The sequence below is a fragment of the Botrytis porri genome (genome assembly GCF_014898465.1).
Source record: "Botrytis porri strain MUCL 3234 chromosome Unknown BPOR_007, whole genome shotgun sequence".
NCBI classification, from domain to species: domain Eukaryota; kingdom Fungi; phylum Ascomycota; class Leotiomycetes; order Helotiales; family Sclerotiniaceae; genus Botrytis; species Botrytis porri.
In genome coordinates, this window is record NW_024066081.1 from 1367819 (window position 1) to 1384356 (window position 16538).

Below are 16538 nucleotides of genomic sequence, written 5' to 3' on the forward strand. Positions count from 1 at the left end.
AATAAATTGCTTTGATTATGTACTGAGATAAATTCTGAGGGTAGTGGGGGAATTTGCTGACTCAGGGCGGGGTGGCACGGAAAGGGTTTCACCGGGCGCCGAGCGGAAGCTAAATTTTATGATTTGGCGCTAGTGATTATGGATGATCTCGAATTACAAGCACTTTCGACCAATATTGAAATATTTTAGGCCTCGATCTACACAATATGGCAGCTCCAGGATTATGCCTAGCTCAAATGAGCAGGCTATCTCTGTCTACTGCTCGACACACTTTACTTCATGCACCAAAAGCCTCAATACCTATAGTTCAAGTCCGACATAAGGGCTTCAAAGAGAGGATTCTCTCCAAGAAGGAGAAGTCAGGCGCTCTCACTGGACCAACCAAATCATTTTCTAAGAGGAAGACGACGGAAAAGAAGAAGAAGAAGCCAAGGACTACATATCGACAATATGACCCAAAAGATGCGGAAACCTTCACCTTGTGTGAAGCCATGCGGTTAGTCTACTTTCTCGATTCAATTCAACATGTTTACTAATGCAGCGCATAGATATCTGAGAGCATTCGAAGTTGGGAGACCTCCAAACTCTTCTAAATACGAAATACATCTGAAGATGAAGTCGCTCAAGAACGGTCCCGTCGTACGAAATCGATTAAGACTTCCGCACCCAGTCAAAACTGATTTAAGGATATGCGTCATTTGCCCTCCAGATTCGAAATATGCGGAATCTGCCAAAGCAGCTGGAGCGACGCTAGTCGGGGAAGAGGAGATATTTGAAGCCGTTAAGGCTGGCCGAATCGAGTTCGATCGATGTATTTGTCAAACGGACTCCCTTGCGAAAATGAACAAAGCTGGATTGGGTCGTGTTTTGGGTCCTAAAGGACTGATGCCAAGCGCGAAGACGGGTACCGTTGTGAAAGATCCAAGCTTAGTTTTGAAGGATCTTATTGGAGGCGCTGAATACAGAGAACGTCTGGGTGTTGTAAGAATGGCGGTCGGTCAACTCGGTTTCACACCAGAGGAAATGCAGCGAAATGTCAAGGCTTTCATCGAGGCTGTGAAGAAGGATATGGCACAATTGAGTGACAAGATCAACAAAGAGATGGTCGAGGTGGTTTTGAGCTCTACAAACGGCCCTGGGTTCATTCTTAATGGGGAGTTCAGGGATCTCAATTCGAGTTTGACCCCTCGAGATTTATCGACTTCATAACACCACATATTATGACATGCACATTTGTACTTTAGCTGTATAATGAAAATTCATTTGTCTTAGCTGGGTATATTATTACTACGCTCTACAATACATGGCTTAATTGCTATGTCGATTTGACATCTCGCAATATCTTTACCGCTTCGTCACCGGCTCCCAAATCGCGGTATATGCCCATGATCTTGACAAGCCGCGGTCTACCTTCTACTTTCAAGGATAGGGCTTGCTTTAAAGCATTATTTAAATCTAGAACAATGGTGTTCTTCAGCCGTAGTAATCGAGGTTGCTGAGCTGCAATAAACGGATAATCCGATCCGATTGTGATCGACAGATGCTCAACGTTACGATAGTCTAGCACAAATCTTTGAAGCTTCTTCGTACTTGTTCCATTGACAACGCCATCAACAGCAAGATCGTCTTCATCATCATCCTCTTCTTCATCTTCACTCCAAGAATCTTCAAGCCCATTTGGTGACCGACCAAGGGATGCAACCATTAACCTATCCTCCAACTCTTCAAGTCGTGAATCAACCTCGAGTAATTTTCTTCCCAGAGCTATCTCCTTGGTAACACTTTTCTTCTCATCAAGAAGACCCTCAACTTCCAATTTCCTTTCTCTAACCTTCCCTCTCACATCCTCAACACCTCTTTTAAAACCTAATAGGCCCACCCTAACATCTTCAACCTTCTCCTCTCCACCCTTAAGGTCCGAGCCCAAGCTTAGAAACTGCTCATAATTGGTATTTACCAGATCCAATAATTCTTTGGAAAGGCCCTGTGAACGCTCACGAAGGTCGGAACGTAAATCCTCGAGGGTCTGGTGACGATCTGATAATGTAGATAGATAAGTTGGTGCATCAAAAGATGGAGCCAAGAAATCAGATCGGGGAAGGGCTTCGGGATATGGAAGGTTGTCTTCATCGTCTGAGGATACATCACCCGATCCTCCACCGAAGTAGAATTTACTCATATTTGATGATTGTAAGAGGTTTTTGACTCAATCAAGTTCTGAGAGGAAGAGCTCGAGCGTTCAGATGATAATGTTTTTGATGAAGCTTCGATGTCTTATTTTTGAGAGTTCTGTTCTTTTCGTTTGATATGTTCGTAGTTGATGCTCTGCTGTATGCACCCGCCCTCCCCTGTTCCGTTGCAACTCCCAGGTAGTTCTTCGTTTCAAGGCTGATCAGGGATTCGTGAGCAGATTGTCGGTCCGTATTTACATAACAGGACCCAGACGACGAACATAAGCTCTGGTAAAGTCAAGACAGAATCCCAGGACGACAGCCGAGGATATGACAATTGTTGATGAAAGATGCCTTCTTTTATCTCTTGGCATGAAGGGATTTTTAACTGTGGTGTAGAGTATGATTGGATATATCTCGTCGATTGACAATTGAAATCACATGTCAGGTCAATCGAAGGTTAAGAAGAGGCTAGAAGGATATATGATAGACACTTAAGATTCACATTGATGCCTGCAAAATCGGGAAAACCAATAAAGTCCGATTCTCGGAAAGTTAGCGTCTTGTTGAACTAAACTGATGACACTGTGACACTGTGACACTAATTTTTCACGCTAATTTTTATCAATCTAATCTTTTTGATCTCTCACACACTTTTCTATTTCCCCCCTCCCTTTTCTTTTTCTAATCTGATCTTGCAAACAATGCTCATTCGTCCTTGGATTTGGTACACGATTGTTCAATATTTGCCTTCAATTTCTTCATAAACAACCTCTTCTGATGAGTAACGACTTGCTTTCTTAATAACCTTCTCTTAGCAACAAAGACAGTTGATCCTGTCCCACTACAAAAGATTTCCTTGTATGTTCACCAATCAGTCAGTGTTGAAGAAAACGTCGGGTTCCAAGGAGTTATTTTCACCCATATCTCGTGACCTTCCTCTTCTGCGATTGGTAGATTAACTCGAATTCGCCAATCGGCTATTCATTGACCCGAATCATGGCTTCACCCGCGGTATCAACGCCATCATCAGCTGGTTCTCCAGCAGCTCTTGCCCCAGCTCCTCCTGCCCTCGCCATCAAAACTGGAAATTTGTCAAGCATGAATATCATGTCGCCAACATCGGGTGTTTCTACCCCTACCATAATGACAACTAAGGAATGGGTTATTCCGCCACGACCGAAACCCGGACGAAAGCCTGCAACTGATACCCCACCAACAAAGAGAAAGGCTCAAAATAGAGCCGCTCAACGTGCTTTTAGAGAACGACGTGCTGCACGAGTAGGTGAATTAGAGGAACAGCTCGAGGAGGCAAAGGAAGATCAACAGAGACGGGAGAATGATATGAGATTGAAGATTACTAGACTCGAGGCAGAGGTTTCTAGGTTCAATGGCGAACTTCAATCATGGAGATTACGATGCGAGACCCTTGATCGGATTGCAGATTACGAAAAGAGAGAAAAGGAAACTGCACTCAAGGAATTAGCATATCTCAGAAATGGACTTCAAAGCAAGAGCACTGAAGCAGTTCCTCTCCCACCACGCCGGAATCGCCAATCCACTCAAACACAACCCTTAACTCTGCCACGACAAGAGCAAACCCTCTTTGTTCCAGACCTTGAGGTGTCAAGTGAAGCAATTGGCTGTGGCGGTTGCAAGTCATTGGGCGAATGTGCTTGTGCTGAAGAAGTAATCGCTATGTCTACTCAAGGCTGTGGCAATTGTAGTCCTGATACTCATTGTCAGTGCTTGGAAGAAACGCTTAAGGATATCGGCATGGATTTGAAGAGGGCACATTCTCCTTCAGTCGATGGCGCCTCGGAAAAGCGTGTTCGTTTGTCATCTAGGCCTTCCAGTCCTCTCGAGATTGATTTTACTGCCCAGTTCTCACGACGACAGCCTATCATCCGTGAGCCGTCGCCTCCACCTCAGATCATATCGCGACCTATAGAACCATGCGGCTTCTGTGACCAATCAACATTTTGCCCGTGTGCTGAAAGAGAACAGGAGAATCGTCTTGCACCTCTACTTAATGAAGTTACACCTCCACCATCAGATACGGATGTTGAAAACACACAGGTGAAACTTCCATCTATGCAACCCAACCATATGCATCGACCAGTTAGCGCCTCACCAGCTTCAAATTCTTGTGCCAATGGCCCTGGTACTTGCAAACAATGTATAAGTGACCCAAAGGCAGGACTATTCTGTCGGTCACTCGCAGCAATGAGAGCCTCTTCAAGCTCAGCTCCTCCTGACGGATGCTGTGGTGGCAATTCTTCCGGCGGTGGCTGTTGCAAGGCAACAGAGTCGGCATCTACTTCAGAACCACCTCCAAGCTTATCTGTTGCGGAAACCTACAAGACTCTTTCTACCCACAAGAATTTCGATCAAGCCAGTGATGAGTTGAATACGTGGTTAGGTCGTCTTCATGCTACACCGCTCCAACATGCTGGTAGAGCACCCATGGAAGTGGAGGCTGCAAGTGTTATGGGTGTACTCAAGCTCTTTGATCGAAGATTTGGAAGAGGTTGAAGACCGTAAAAAGTTTTAGTATAGATACCCAGCTTTAATTACGACTCATGAAGACGAATGACTTCACATTTAATTGTACATATTTGCAGGATATGCATAAGCATAAAACAAAAGCATAAGCGATTTGACATTTTTTGATTTTTGGAGCACCGTTCCTTGAGCTGGCTCGGCTGGCCAACCTTCATGTACATGTATAGTTTAATATAGGAAATGCAATGCACATATCCACTCCAACGGTCATATATACGAATGACAGCTGAGAAACCCTCACAAAGTATCCACAATTCTTGGCGATCAATTGTCCTTTCCTAGAAAGGCAGGTGTAAATACAACAAAACCGTTCTTGGGGAATTCCGATCCATTACCTGCCCCACGTGTAAGATTTTGTCAAGGAGGGGTCGTTGGTTACACTGCAGCACGTTCCTGAGCACCTACCTTTCTATTTCTTTTCTCCTCTGTAATTTCAAACCATTGATAAGTTGCCGTCTTTTGGTCCTTTCGGATTTGCACGATACTAGGCTTTCGGAGTAATAACATCCTTGAACTCGGTAAGAGTTCCTATACGGTAATTAGGTAGATTAAATGCATGTTCGATGTGATCGAGGTGAGCTAAAAGTCTGGACGAGTACTTTTTATTTATATTTAAGATCAAAGGTAAGTTCGAATATTGCCTAGACGGAATTCTTTTTGCTTGCGCTTTCTCAACTACACCGTCAAGTTTTTGGAACGTATTCAAGATGCAGACTGTTAAAATTACTGCGTTTCTCGCTCCTCTGCTTTTCCCATTCCAGGGTGTACAAGCATCATTGTATGGAGAAAGTAGTCTCAATCATACCTGTGAATTAAGTGCGTATTTACTCTTCCCATCACAATCGCAATCCCGAGTCTATAAGAATGGAAAAATCTAACAAAATATAAGAAACACCCTATCTCTCCTGCTCCAAAAATGCCTCTCCAGACCTCACCGATTCCTGCTGTACGGAGACTTTTGGAGGTCTAGTTCTCAGTACCCAATTCTGGGATACGTATACTGGGTACGAATCGGAAGGACAATTGTTACCCAAGGATTCGTGGACGTTGCATGGACTTTGGCCTGATTTTTGTAATGGGAGTTATACGCAGTATTGCGATTTGAGGTTTGTGGATTTTGCTTTGTTATGGTTTGAAGTTATGGGGGAAGAGAAAGAAATACAAAACTAACTTTAGAAATATGTAGTCGTCAATATGATCCGGTTCCATCTCCCAATACTACAACCGGAACAGCAAGTGGAACACCCGTGCCCCCTTACACCGGAAAGCCCATCTCGGAGATCATCAAGAGTTACGGAAAATATGATCTCCTCGCCTACATGAACAAGTAAATCTTCACTCTCCCCCCCTCTCTTTTCCCCATCTACCCCTCCCAAAACTAACATCCCAACCCCAGCTACTGGATTGCTCAAAACCAACCCAACTGGTATCTCTGGGCTCACGAATTCTCCAAACACGCAACCTGTTTCTCCACCTTCGACACTCCCTGCTACGGACCAACATACAACTCCACTCCCTTCTCCGACCTAATCTCTTTCTACACCACCGCTCTCTCCTACTTTTCCACCCTTCCAACTTATGATTTCCTGAGCAAACACCATATCGTTCCATCTAACACAACGACATATACGCTTTCTTCGCTGCAATCGGCGTTGAAGAAGGAGACAGGGGCGGTGCCGTATATTGGATGTTCGGGACCGAGATATAATGCTACGGAGCAGGGCAAGGGGAGTTTGGATAATGGATATACGGTGTTTAGTGAGGTGTGGTATTACTTCCATGTGCTTGGAAGAGTGCAGGATGGGAAAAAGACACCGGTGGGAGCGGATATTAATGGTGGTAGTATAAGCAGTTGTGCGACTACAAAGGGAGCAGTGAAATATTTTGAACGGAGTGCGGGGTCTGTCAGAAAGGGGAGTGGTGCTTATGAGTTGGAGGGTGTTTTAGGATCATAAAGTAGTTTTGATAGGTGATTTAATGGGTGGTTTAATGAGGTTAGGAATATGATTGGTATATAGCTCATAAGATATAAATTTGGATCTAATCATGTACATTCTTAAATGTGTTTCGTAATGTCCGGTTCAATTTGCTCCAACGCCTCCATGACCTCAGTATAAACCCTCATCTGTGCATTCTTTCCCTTCTCACTCCTCACGTACCTACTTGGTTCGCTGACCTTACAATCCACCATATATGCCCCATGACTTTCTTCTCCAGCAGCGGCTGCCGCAACCAAAGTCCTACTACCTACCTCCGTTGTCCTCGCCAACAAAGATTTACCGATACAAGCCAAGATATTCAAAGGAAATACAGCATGGCGCATCAAGTCGGAATGACATAATCCGGGGGTAAGTGTATTGAGAATTATTTGTTCTTTGTCGGACTTAGATAGTCGGGGAGCAAGCTCGCGAATGATGAAAATTTCGAGGAGTTTGGAAACGTTGTAGCGGTCTTGTTGGAGTTTGGGATTCTTGAGGGCGGGAAGGATGAGAGGGGAGGTTTGTTCTTTGAAGTGCGCCTAGAAGGATATTTGTGTTAGTTTTTGGATATTCTTGAAGCGATTTCATTTTGAGGGGCAAGTTCGAAAATCGCTAATGCCTCGCTCGCCAAATTGGAATACTGAGAAGCTAGACAACAGATGAAGGGGTAAAACATACCTGTTCATGCGCATCACTCGCTACAATCGTCAATCTCGGCACTATATTAAATTTCGCAGCACTCTCCCTTAATTTCGGCAGTACCAGTAATGCCATTAAAAATGTGCTCATCACATTCACCGTCACCGTACTCTCCATCCCTTCAAACTCCTCATATTTCGGCACTGCCAATCCCGCATTCTCTAGCATAACATCTAATCGGTCCAGCTGGTCAACTTTGACGCAAAATGCTTTGACAGAAGCATACGAAGTGAGATCCACTTGCCATACTTCGACAATGGCTTTGTGATTAGGAAGCGAGGCAGATATAGAAGCAGCAGCAGCTTCGCCTTTAGAAATGGTACGACATGCGAGAACCACTCTTGCAGCACCCAGTCGAACAATGTGTCGAGCGGCTTCGAGACCAAGTCCGGTGTTTGCGCCGGTGATGATGATTGTTTGGCCCGCAAACGAGGTCTCTGGATATGGAAGTTTCTTGAACTGCGATTTGAGGAAACGGCCGAGGAAATCGGCGGGACTAGATTGGTAAGATATTAGAATGCGGATTTCGAGTAATTGAGAAGATGAAGGGAGTTGTTGAACTTACAGATTGAAGTTTCCGAGTAGATTAGGCATGATGATTATATTCTGATATTAGTGAATCTGGTAAATTAGTATTTAGAAATGAAGCAATAGGTATTTGTAGCAATAATTCAAACGCATTTTGGTGTTGATGATCAATTGTTCGATGTCGAGGTCTGAAACCATAGTGAACAGCTTCAAACACATCAGTCCTGGAGTTCTTGTCGGAAGAGGTGGCCCGAGAGCTTGTATTGCCCAAGGATTTTAGTCTTTCACGTGCACTTTCGCTCAATCTACCCCCAGGATATTCTTCACCTGAATGAGTTTTTGTATGAAAGATTCCACTGTTAGATATACGAAAGTTGTTCATTAGTAGCAAACTACTCAGAATATCCAATGGGTGCGCTATACAACATATTAATTTCACCACGAGAGACGATAAATGATTCATCACATAAAAATGGAAGGCAAGGCATAACTTACCTTTTTTATTGTTGCAGATGCTGTATTGGTTTGGAAAGTTCCAAATCCGATTTGGTTGTAAATCCTGGTACAGTCAAGAGGACAGACAGGGTGAACAATGTCTCGGCCGCCTATCGAGTGCTAGATAGAGGCTTCGCGCTACAAGGCCTGACTGGTATATTCGATGCTGAGAATGGTCGACTACAGGGTGGAAAGCACAGGTGTGCATCTATCTCGTCAGACACTCGAGTTTTGCACCTAAAGACGTCGACGGTATCCAAATCAACATTAGAATCAATACATTGTGGCCATAGCTAATTTTAATCTTTTTACTACCAAGCGCGCTGCACGCCGAGATGCGTCGTATGATCCAGGCAATGAGTTGAATCCATTTGCAAAGATTAACTAGCGAAGTAGTCAATTTCCACCTTCGGTGCGCGGCGACGACTCAATTAGTGTCTCGGAACCGAAAGCTGTCAATGTCGTGACTAAGCCCAGGATTGAACGTATCGAGGTAGCAGGTCCTCGCGAAAGCACATCAGATGATTCAGGTGATTCGGATGATTTTAACTACAGCAATAGTGTATTACCAAATGTGGAAGAGCTTTACTGGGATTTCTTGGGAGAGTTATCAAAATTTGGAGCCAGGGAGCTTTCAGTATCAGCAAACTTCTTTATCAATATTCACACCGAGTCTTGTGAAAAAGTTTTGCCCATTGATATGCACGTTCTGGAATTCGGGCCTTGGGGTAAAATGTTCAAGGTTATAATCAAGGACACAGAGGGATTATCGGAGTATCTGAAGCAAACTCTAATCGAAATCGCCAATGTGTTTGTACTTCTTACATGACATATCGGTTCGTACATCGCCAATAGTCAGCCGCTTGTTGGGTTGTAGCATCGACGTCTTTCGAGACCACATTAAGCGTGCCAGCGATGACGTCTTGTTTTTGCTTCCGAGTAGAAGCTGCATCCAGGATCATGTGGTCATATCTTATCAACGTTACTATAGACGAAGCTCTGCAAAATCTATTCGAGAACCCCAAAACAAAAGGAGTACATTTTGCCATGGTAATTAGGTTTCTTCGGAAGACACTTCACAGTATGGGAGTCACGAAGTAGCAAAGAGTGTATGTTGTTATTTGTATTTTCTAATGATTTCCACTGTCGCAAAGTATTGGAATTCTATCATCCCTTTTTTTCTTAAAAGTGGCCTGAGCTCATTTCCTACATCAATAGCTTTGATCATCTGCGATGAGAATCCCAAGCAGTGCGGTGATCACTTTGAAATTCCTCAGACCATACGTTCAAGACTCGAAGACCAACTTCAAGAACAACTTCATCGATATTTCAGGCGAAACGAGTCCTGGGAAGACTGCCAGACAATCATAGGAAGAAAATCGCGGTGGGTGGTATTGCGGGTTGCTAGCAATGAATGGCAAGCCGTCATCCGCGAGCAGGAAGCATATATGCTTCCAGGTCTCAAACCTCAATACCTCGCCACAACTGAAGTAAGGCTTTCGGAGAAAGAGTCATTCGAGGAGTATCTCAAACAGACATGGAGTATGCTAAAGATCAACCTTCGTGTCATTAATTCTCTGGAAAGCAGTCACCGGTTCAAGAGCGAACACGAGGAAAGATTGAAAGACTATCAATTCCTTGAAAAGTCATGATTCAAATGAAGCAAAATAGTGCCGGTATACCATTACTTACAGCAATGATAGCTGTTGAGGAGAGTAGAAAAGCCATACATCAAGCCAGCAATGTCAAGTACGTTGCAAATATCGTCAAATTTTTCCAATCACAGTGCTGACAAACTTTACGGTCTTGATAATTCTTTCAACGGTGTACATTCCACTATCGTTCGTTGCCGGTGTTTTCGGTATGAATATAGCAGAACTCACTTCTGGAATTGATGTCGATATTTGGCTATACCTTGCTATCAGCATACCTATTACCATAGTATCAGCGGTTCTAGTATGGAGATGGGAATGGATGACAAGGAAAGTTAAAAGCTTTCGAATCAAATCTAATAATCACTTCAGTCCGAGAAAACCCGTTTCAGGAGCTCCTTTCTCCGAGGGTAAAATGACGGCCGGGATTGGAAAACCGAGAGATGTTCAAATTGGCCATGATTTGGAGAAATAGTTCACTGGAACTCGGGTATAGTTAATTTGGGTACAATTCTCAACACCCAACTACACACGAATTTCTTAGTCTCTTTTCACAATTGAATGATTTCTATCTGGAAATGCAGCCGTATTTCCAGCGATTATACTGAAATACCGACCGCTCGTATAGAAAACCAGGCAGGAGGAAAAGGGATATATTGTCAGCTCACTGTGGATTATACTGTCTCCTGTCCGCGTTGAAAATATCACCTTATGTATCTCTCGATCTACAGAATAGGAAAACGATCGACCAATTATCATTTTCATTTTCATCGCATTGCATTGTATTGTATCGATCAACAAAGAGTCATAAATAGCCGGTCATTTATAGTAGGTATCTAGGTAATAATTACCTACCCATCCAACACTCCGCATACGAGAACTAACTCCGGGTCCCCATCTCATCTCCATCTCCATCTCAAACACAAGTTTCAAGAACCCCTTTTCCAATACTATCAAACTATGTACAAATAACTACTGTTATATCTATCTTCATTTATCTCCATCTCATTCTTATCCATCCATCCATCCAACCTACATTCCAATCCCAAATCCCAAATCCCAAGATCCAACAAACAAATCCAAATCTCAAACCGCAAGCGCTCTATACGAAACTTAAAACATCACAAGTATCAAATCACACCACCTTTCTCATTTAATGGATATCCTACTTTATCCGACTTTATCCTACTATCCTACCATCCTATCCATATACATCTTCATTTCAACATCTCTTCATTTTCTTGAATGATATTATGGCATTATGACATTTGAACTTTGAACTTTTGGTGTTTAATATGTAATACAATACCGTAAGATTATTCTTCGAGAGTTGCTTACTTAGTTAATTTTATACCATATAGTGATTATATTTTGTGGAGATTGGAGATTGGAGGATATATTTGAATGGTTGTTTACTTCCGTGGGTAGTGAGTTACTCGATGTTTATTTGCTTGATGTTCACTGGAGTGAAATTTACTAAAATGGTCTTGGATGTTTTGAAGAATGTGAAAGTAACCTCAGACTGGTTGTCGTAAATTTAGTAGACAGATCCGTTTCACCAAAGATAGTTCCCCTCACCCTACAAATCTAGTACTCTTGCATAGCTTCTTCAAACTTAAGGGGGCTAGCCGAGTTTGTGTTTATGTTTGGTGGATTGATAGATTGGGTCAAGTGTAAAGTTTAAGTTTAGGTATGTTGAGAGGGTAGGCTTGTTCTAGGCTTGATTAATGCATTTATTTAGGTGGAACTGCAGGTATACATTCACCATCTTCCCGGATTTCCCTTTCTCTCTCTTTCTCTTTCTCCCTCTCCCTCTCCTCCCTCTCCCTCTCCTCCCTCTCCCTCTCCTCCCTCTCCCTCTCCTCCCTAATCCTCGCATCACAAACCCCCGGAAACGCACACTCACACCCCATCTCCTTCCCTCTCTTCACACTCCTCATCGTAATACTCCATCTCCCCCCTCTCCTCCTCTTCACGCTCGCCCCCTCCCCTTCCCCATCCACATCGAACTTCCTCCCCCTAATCCCATGCACAAACCCATATCTCGCCTCCCCCCTCATAACCAACAAACTCCTCTCCCTCAACCAAACCTCCCACTTCTCCTCTCCATCCTCATCCGCCTTCCTCCTCACATCCCCACTCACCTCCCCCAACGACCTCTTCGGCCTCCTCATCTTCCTCTCCTCATTTCCCCCACACCTCTTAAACCCCATCGGTACCGCCGACCCCAAACTCAAGCTATACAAATACTCTCCAAACGCCGAGTGCGTATCCACATGTGGTGGGATGCCCGTTCCCGGTGGATAATACTGCACGGTGAATTGATCCACCCGCCCTTCCCCTTCCCCCTTAAACGGCAATCTCCCCACCAATTTCTCCATCCAATCTGGGACATCGGTCCACGTCTCCGAAGCGCAGAAAGTGGTATAATCAAAATGCGCACCATAATGCATGGTTTGTCGCTTACCGATTCCGCACCAACGATCATCTTTTTGGATTGAAGAGATGATTTCGGATTCTTCTTGAGGTGTGATGAAGTTGGAGTAGAGGACTAATCCATTTTGCCAGTGTTGGATGGAGGGATTTTGGGCATCGGGAGTGGGAGTGGGAGTGGAAGAAGGATTTGTGCTTCCCATGTTTTCAATGCTTCGAGTCTTTCACGTGCGGGGATTAGATGTGTTTCTTAATGTCAATTTTTTACTTTCCCGTAAAAAGTCTTTTGATGCCTCATTGCCTGTCAGCCTTATAGAAGAGGAGAGTGTATTTTTGTATACTTACCAATACATTACAGCTGGGAATCTTTTGGGCCCCAAGGAAAATTTCTCGAGTTTCGCATCATAGTGGTCCCTCGAAATCACTTCTCAGTATATTTTCTTACCATGAAAGAATTAGCGAGGATTTTCCGAGATTATTCAGCAAGAAAACTCCTCACTCAGCCAATCAGAAGTTGGTAAATGAACGAGGTTAAAACGACAGAGTCACTTCGAATGAACTCAATTAATGATTCAAGGATTTTCGGTTCGAGAGAGAATAATACCAGATCAAGAGATTTTTAGACGCTTTAGTCTGTTGTTAACAATCACATTATACAGACATCAACGCTTGCCACTTGTGTAATCAATCAGTTAGCGGTCAAACTATACTTAGACACACCAATAAGGTTGTTGAAGAAGATTCATTCTTATGAAGTCCATTCGCTCGTTATATGCATACATTCTCATATCTATCACTCAACAAAACTTTGGTACAAGCTAAAGCAAAAAATGCAGACCTCCAGACCGCTTCCCCCAAGATAATCGCCTATTATGCTTTCTTTTACTCATCGATAACCGAAGCGAACTTATCAGTCATAGCTTGAACAAGATCCTCGTACTATAAAGATGTTAGATAAAGATACTATCGGACAAATGGATACTATGGATGAACATACCTTCTTTGTGATCTTCTCCTCGCCTTCACTTGGAACCTCGAATTTCATATTTCTCAATTGGGATTGAAGCTCTCCGGTAGCCTCACGTACTTTAGTCCAACTTTGACCTTGTGCGACTGCTTTTTGAGCCTCATCGTGGAATCCCATCATTGCCTTCATCATCCATTCAGTCTTCCAAATAGGACAGAATTGATCATAGTCACTGTAACCATTTTGTTGCAAGAAATCTTCCTTGATCAATGCAGCTACATCTAAAGTAATCTTGTCAGGGTCAGACAATGCTGATTTTCCAACCAATTGTACGACTTGATCCAATTCTTCAGAATCAGATAAAAGTTGCTTTATACGGTCTCGAAGTCTGGGAAATTCGGGGAAATCCTTTTCGTAGTATTTGTCGAGAACGGTAGTATATTTACTGTAACTGACTGCAGTGTTGATAGAAGGGAAATGTTTACGTTGAGCAAGTTTCTTGTCGAGACCCCAGAAAACTTGCACAATACCCAAAGTACTACTTGTCACAGGATCGGAGAAATCACCACCAGGGGGACTGACGGCACCGACAATACTGACACTACCTTCACGATCAGGTCCACCAAGAGCTTTAACTTTACCAGCACGTTCGTAGAAACTAGCAAGTTTAGCTCCAAGATAAGCGGGGAAACCTTGATCGGCAGGCATCTCTCCCAAACGACCAGAAATTTCACGAAGTGCCTCTGCCCAACGAGATGTAGAATCAGCCATCATGGCAACATCTTTACCCTGATCGCGAAAATATTCTCCTATCGTGAGTCCCGTGTAAATAGAGGCTTCACGAGCGGCGACAGGCATATTGGATGTGTTGGCAATAAGTGTGGTCCGCTTCATGATAGGCTCTTTACGTCCATCGATTTCAATGGAAAGTTCTGGGAAATCCATCAAGACTTCGGCCATCTCATTTCCACGTTCTCCACTATATATGATATTAGTATAATATCGCTGTGATCTAGAAAGGATTGTACGTTACCATCCAACGTATACAATAATATCACTGTTTGAGAACTTAGAAACAGATTGACTAATAACAGTCTTACCACAACCGAAAGCACCTGGAATGGCGACAGTTCCTCCTTGAACACTAGGGAAAAGAGCATCCAATACACGTTGTCCAACGATAAAAGGCTTATCTGCTGCCAATTTCTCGGTAGTTGGTCGTGGTACACGTACAGGCCATGTGTGCATCATGCTATATTCGGTCTTCTTGCCATCAAATTCAACCTCGAGGATCTTTTGGTCGACCTTGTAGCTTCCCTTTTCAGCAATGCGAGTAATTGTACCTCTGGCTCTGGGTGGGAAAAGAATCTTGTGATCATCCAAGAGGGAGTTCTCGTAGACTGTACCCCAAATGTCGCCTCCAGTAATGTGATCTCCAACCTTCATAATCGGCTTAAAATCCCAATCCTTTTCTCTGTTCAAAGCTGGAACGGAAATACCACGGGGAATGTAGATACTGTTGGAGTTGTCTGCGATAGCTTTGAGAGGTCTTTGAATACCATCGTAAATTGTTTCCATGAGACCTGGGCCCAACTCGACAGACAAAGGCTTTCCAGTACGCACAACGGGATCTCCAACGGTAACACCAGCTTTATACCCAACAGTCAGTTATAATTTCAACCCAGATCCATATGTTTTGCCATACCTGTTTCCTCGTATACTTGAATAGTCGCTCTATCCGCTTCGATTCGAATAACTTCACCGACAAGATTATCGTGACCGACTCTAACCTATTCATCAGTTAGCAACACAATAGTTGGGTTGAATTGGCACATCGAACTGACCAACTCGTACATGGCAACTCCGATCATATTCTCTGCCACCACGACCGGACTAAAGATAATTAGCTGGAGGAAGACATCTTGATGAAGCCTTTCACAAACCCTGATACGGAGTAAATTGAACCTGTCGACGGGCGATTAGCAATTATGTTGGTAGGATAGGGAAAACAGGTCAAGACCAACCAAATTGTTCCTCTCCATCTGCATCTCGTTGAGGAGCCATGCTGGCGATTTCTTTGCTTGTGTTAGGAACTATGAATTGGATTGTTGTTGGAGGGGGTGATAGAGGAAGTTGTGGTAATGGTTCTTGATTAAGCTCGACTGGAGCTATTGACAAGGTATCAATATGTTGGATTTTGATGAGATCTAAGAATGAGGGCCGAGCTTTCAAACGAGGACGAAGACCAAGTGACATAAAAGGATCAAGGATGGAGACAATGGGAATTTAATCATTAGCCAACCAACTCCGAATTGAAAATTAGGTGGTCGTGGGATATGTACAATGGATGTAGTATGTACGATTACATGACATGTAAAAAGGATCAATGATAGAGAGAGAGAGAGAGAGAGAACAATTAACCAAGTGGATATGGATATCAGTCGGTCAACGGAAGGAGCCTTTTACAATACAGTACGTACATCGTACACCTGAGCCTTATTATTATTACAATTACAGGAAGGCTTGAAGCTTTTACTCACAGATACGATTTGAAGGTCTGGGTACACTTACCTGGTATCAATCTATCATACAGAGTAGGTAATTTGTCTAGGTAGGTAGGTATGTACCTATTTATTACTAAATACGGCTCGTGCCGCTCTAGATACACGCCTTCATTCCTATCCTAAGTTTCCCCAACCATTGATGATCTTTAAATAATAGTGCAGGCTTTCAATTGGTAAGGTTATGGACAGCGGCGAGGGCGGATAATGGCGAGAATGGTTAGTAAATGGCGGGAGGGATGTTCATAAGGGTGAGTGCACTTATCATAATGATGGCTCTCCGTAGTAATAATGAGTGTTGTTCGGTACCGTACCTGACCTGACCTGAGTGAAGAAGGAGGCTTGGTAGGGTAGGTAGGTAGGTATCTACTGGGTATATAGGTACTATGTATGTATATAGATGATGGCCGCCTTCTCTTTCTCAAGAATACCTACGTCGGTGCTCACCAGAGCTATGTGATATATCGGTAGGTATTCTCATCTATTCA

At 43.5% G+C, this 16538-nt stretch overlaps 9 protein-coding genes across 9 annotated transcripts; 5 read left to right on the forward strand and 4 right to left on the reverse strand.

The window, feature by feature from the left end:
• Window positions 1-206: 206 nt before the first annotated feature.
• Window positions 207-1209, forward strand: EAF01_005732 (uncharacterized protein; the record flags this gene model as incomplete). Its single annotated transcript, XM_038913986.1, has 2 exons — window positions 207-496; window positions 549-1209. The coding sequence occupies 2 exons, from the start codon at window positions 207-209 to the stop codon at window positions 1207-1209; spliced, it is 951 nt and encodes a 316-aa protein (XP_038770435.1).
• Window positions 1210-1315: 106 nt separating this feature from the next.
• EAF01_005733 (uncharacterized protein) lies at window positions 1316-2179 on the reverse strand (the record flags this gene model as incomplete). Its single annotated transcript, XM_038913987.1, has 1 exon — window positions 1316-2179. One exon carries the CDS (start codon window positions 2177-2179, stop codon window positions 1316-1318), a length of 864 nt encoding a protein of 287 aa, XP_038770436.1.
• Window positions 2180-3170: 991 nt separating this feature from the next.
• Window positions 3171-4706, forward strand: EAF01_005734 (uncharacterized protein; the record flags this gene model as incomplete). The annotated part of the gene is made up of 1 exon (XM_038913988.1): window positions 3171-4706. The coding sequence occupies one exon, from the start codon at window positions 3171-3173 to the stop codon at window positions 4704-4706; it is 1536 nt and encodes a 511-aa protein (XP_038770437.1).
• A 737-nt stretch (window positions 4707-5443) lies between these two features.
• Window positions 5444-6691, forward strand: EAF01_005735 (uncharacterized protein; the record flags this gene model as incomplete). The annotated part of the gene is made up of 4 exons (XM_038913989.1): window positions 5444-5552; window positions 5626-5842; window positions 5923-6063; window positions 6133-6691. 4 exons carry the CDS (start codon window positions 5444-5446, stop codon window positions 6689-6691), a joined length of 1026 nt encoding a protein of 341 aa, XP_038770438.1.
• A 101-nt stretch (window positions 6692-6792) lies between these two features.
• On the reverse strand, window positions 6793-8008 carry EAF01_005736 (uncharacterized protein; the record flags this gene model as incomplete). Its single annotated transcript, XM_038913990.1, has 3 exons — window positions 6793-7254; window positions 7394-7910; window positions 7980-8008. 3 exons carry the CDS (start codon window positions 8006-8008, stop codon window positions 6793-6795), a joined length of 1008 nt encoding a protein of 335 aa, XP_038770439.1.
• A 342-nt stretch (window positions 8009-8350) lies between these two features.
• EAF01_005737 (uncharacterized protein) lies at window positions 8351-9266 on the forward strand (the record flags this gene model as incomplete). Its single annotated transcript, XM_038913991.1, has 2 exons — window positions 8351-8637; window positions 8834-9266. The coding sequence occupies 2 exons, from the start codon at window positions 8351-8353 to the stop codon at window positions 9264-9266; spliced, it is 720 nt and encodes a 239-aa protein (XP_038770440.1).
• Window positions 9267-10094: 828 nt separating this feature from the next.
• On the forward strand, window positions 10095-10564 carry EAF01_005738 (uncharacterized protein; the record flags this gene model as incomplete). Its single annotated transcript, XM_038913992.1, has 2 exons — window positions 10095-10152; window positions 10224-10564. The coding sequence occupies 2 exons, from the start codon at window positions 10095-10097 to the stop codon at window positions 10562-10564; spliced, it is 399 nt and encodes a 132-aa protein (XP_038770441.1).
• A 1258-nt stretch (window positions 10565-11822) lies between these two features.
• Window positions 11823-12725, reverse strand: EAF01_005739 (uncharacterized protein; the record flags this gene model as incomplete). The annotated part of the gene is made up of 1 exon (XM_038913993.1): window positions 11823-12725. One exon carries the CDS (start codon window positions 12723-12725, stop codon window positions 11823-11825), a length of 903 nt encoding a protein of 300 aa, XP_038770442.1.
• A 472-nt stretch (window positions 12726-13197) lies between these two features.
• EAF01_005740 (uncharacterized protein) lies at window positions 13198-15940 on the reverse strand. The gene is made up of 7 exons (XM_038913994.1): window positions 15514-15940; window positions 15433-15454; window positions 15334-15382; window positions 15195-15279; window positions 14523-15138; window positions 13520-14468; window positions 13198-13461 (listed from the first exon to the last, which is right to left on the reverse strand). The coding sequence occupies exons 1-7, from the start codon at window positions 15743-15745 to the stop codon at window positions 13405-13407; spliced, it is 2010 nt and encodes a 669-aa protein (XP_038770443.1). The 5' UTR covers window positions 15746-15940; the 3' UTR covers window positions 13198-13404.
• Window positions 15941-16538: the final 598 nt, after the last annotated feature.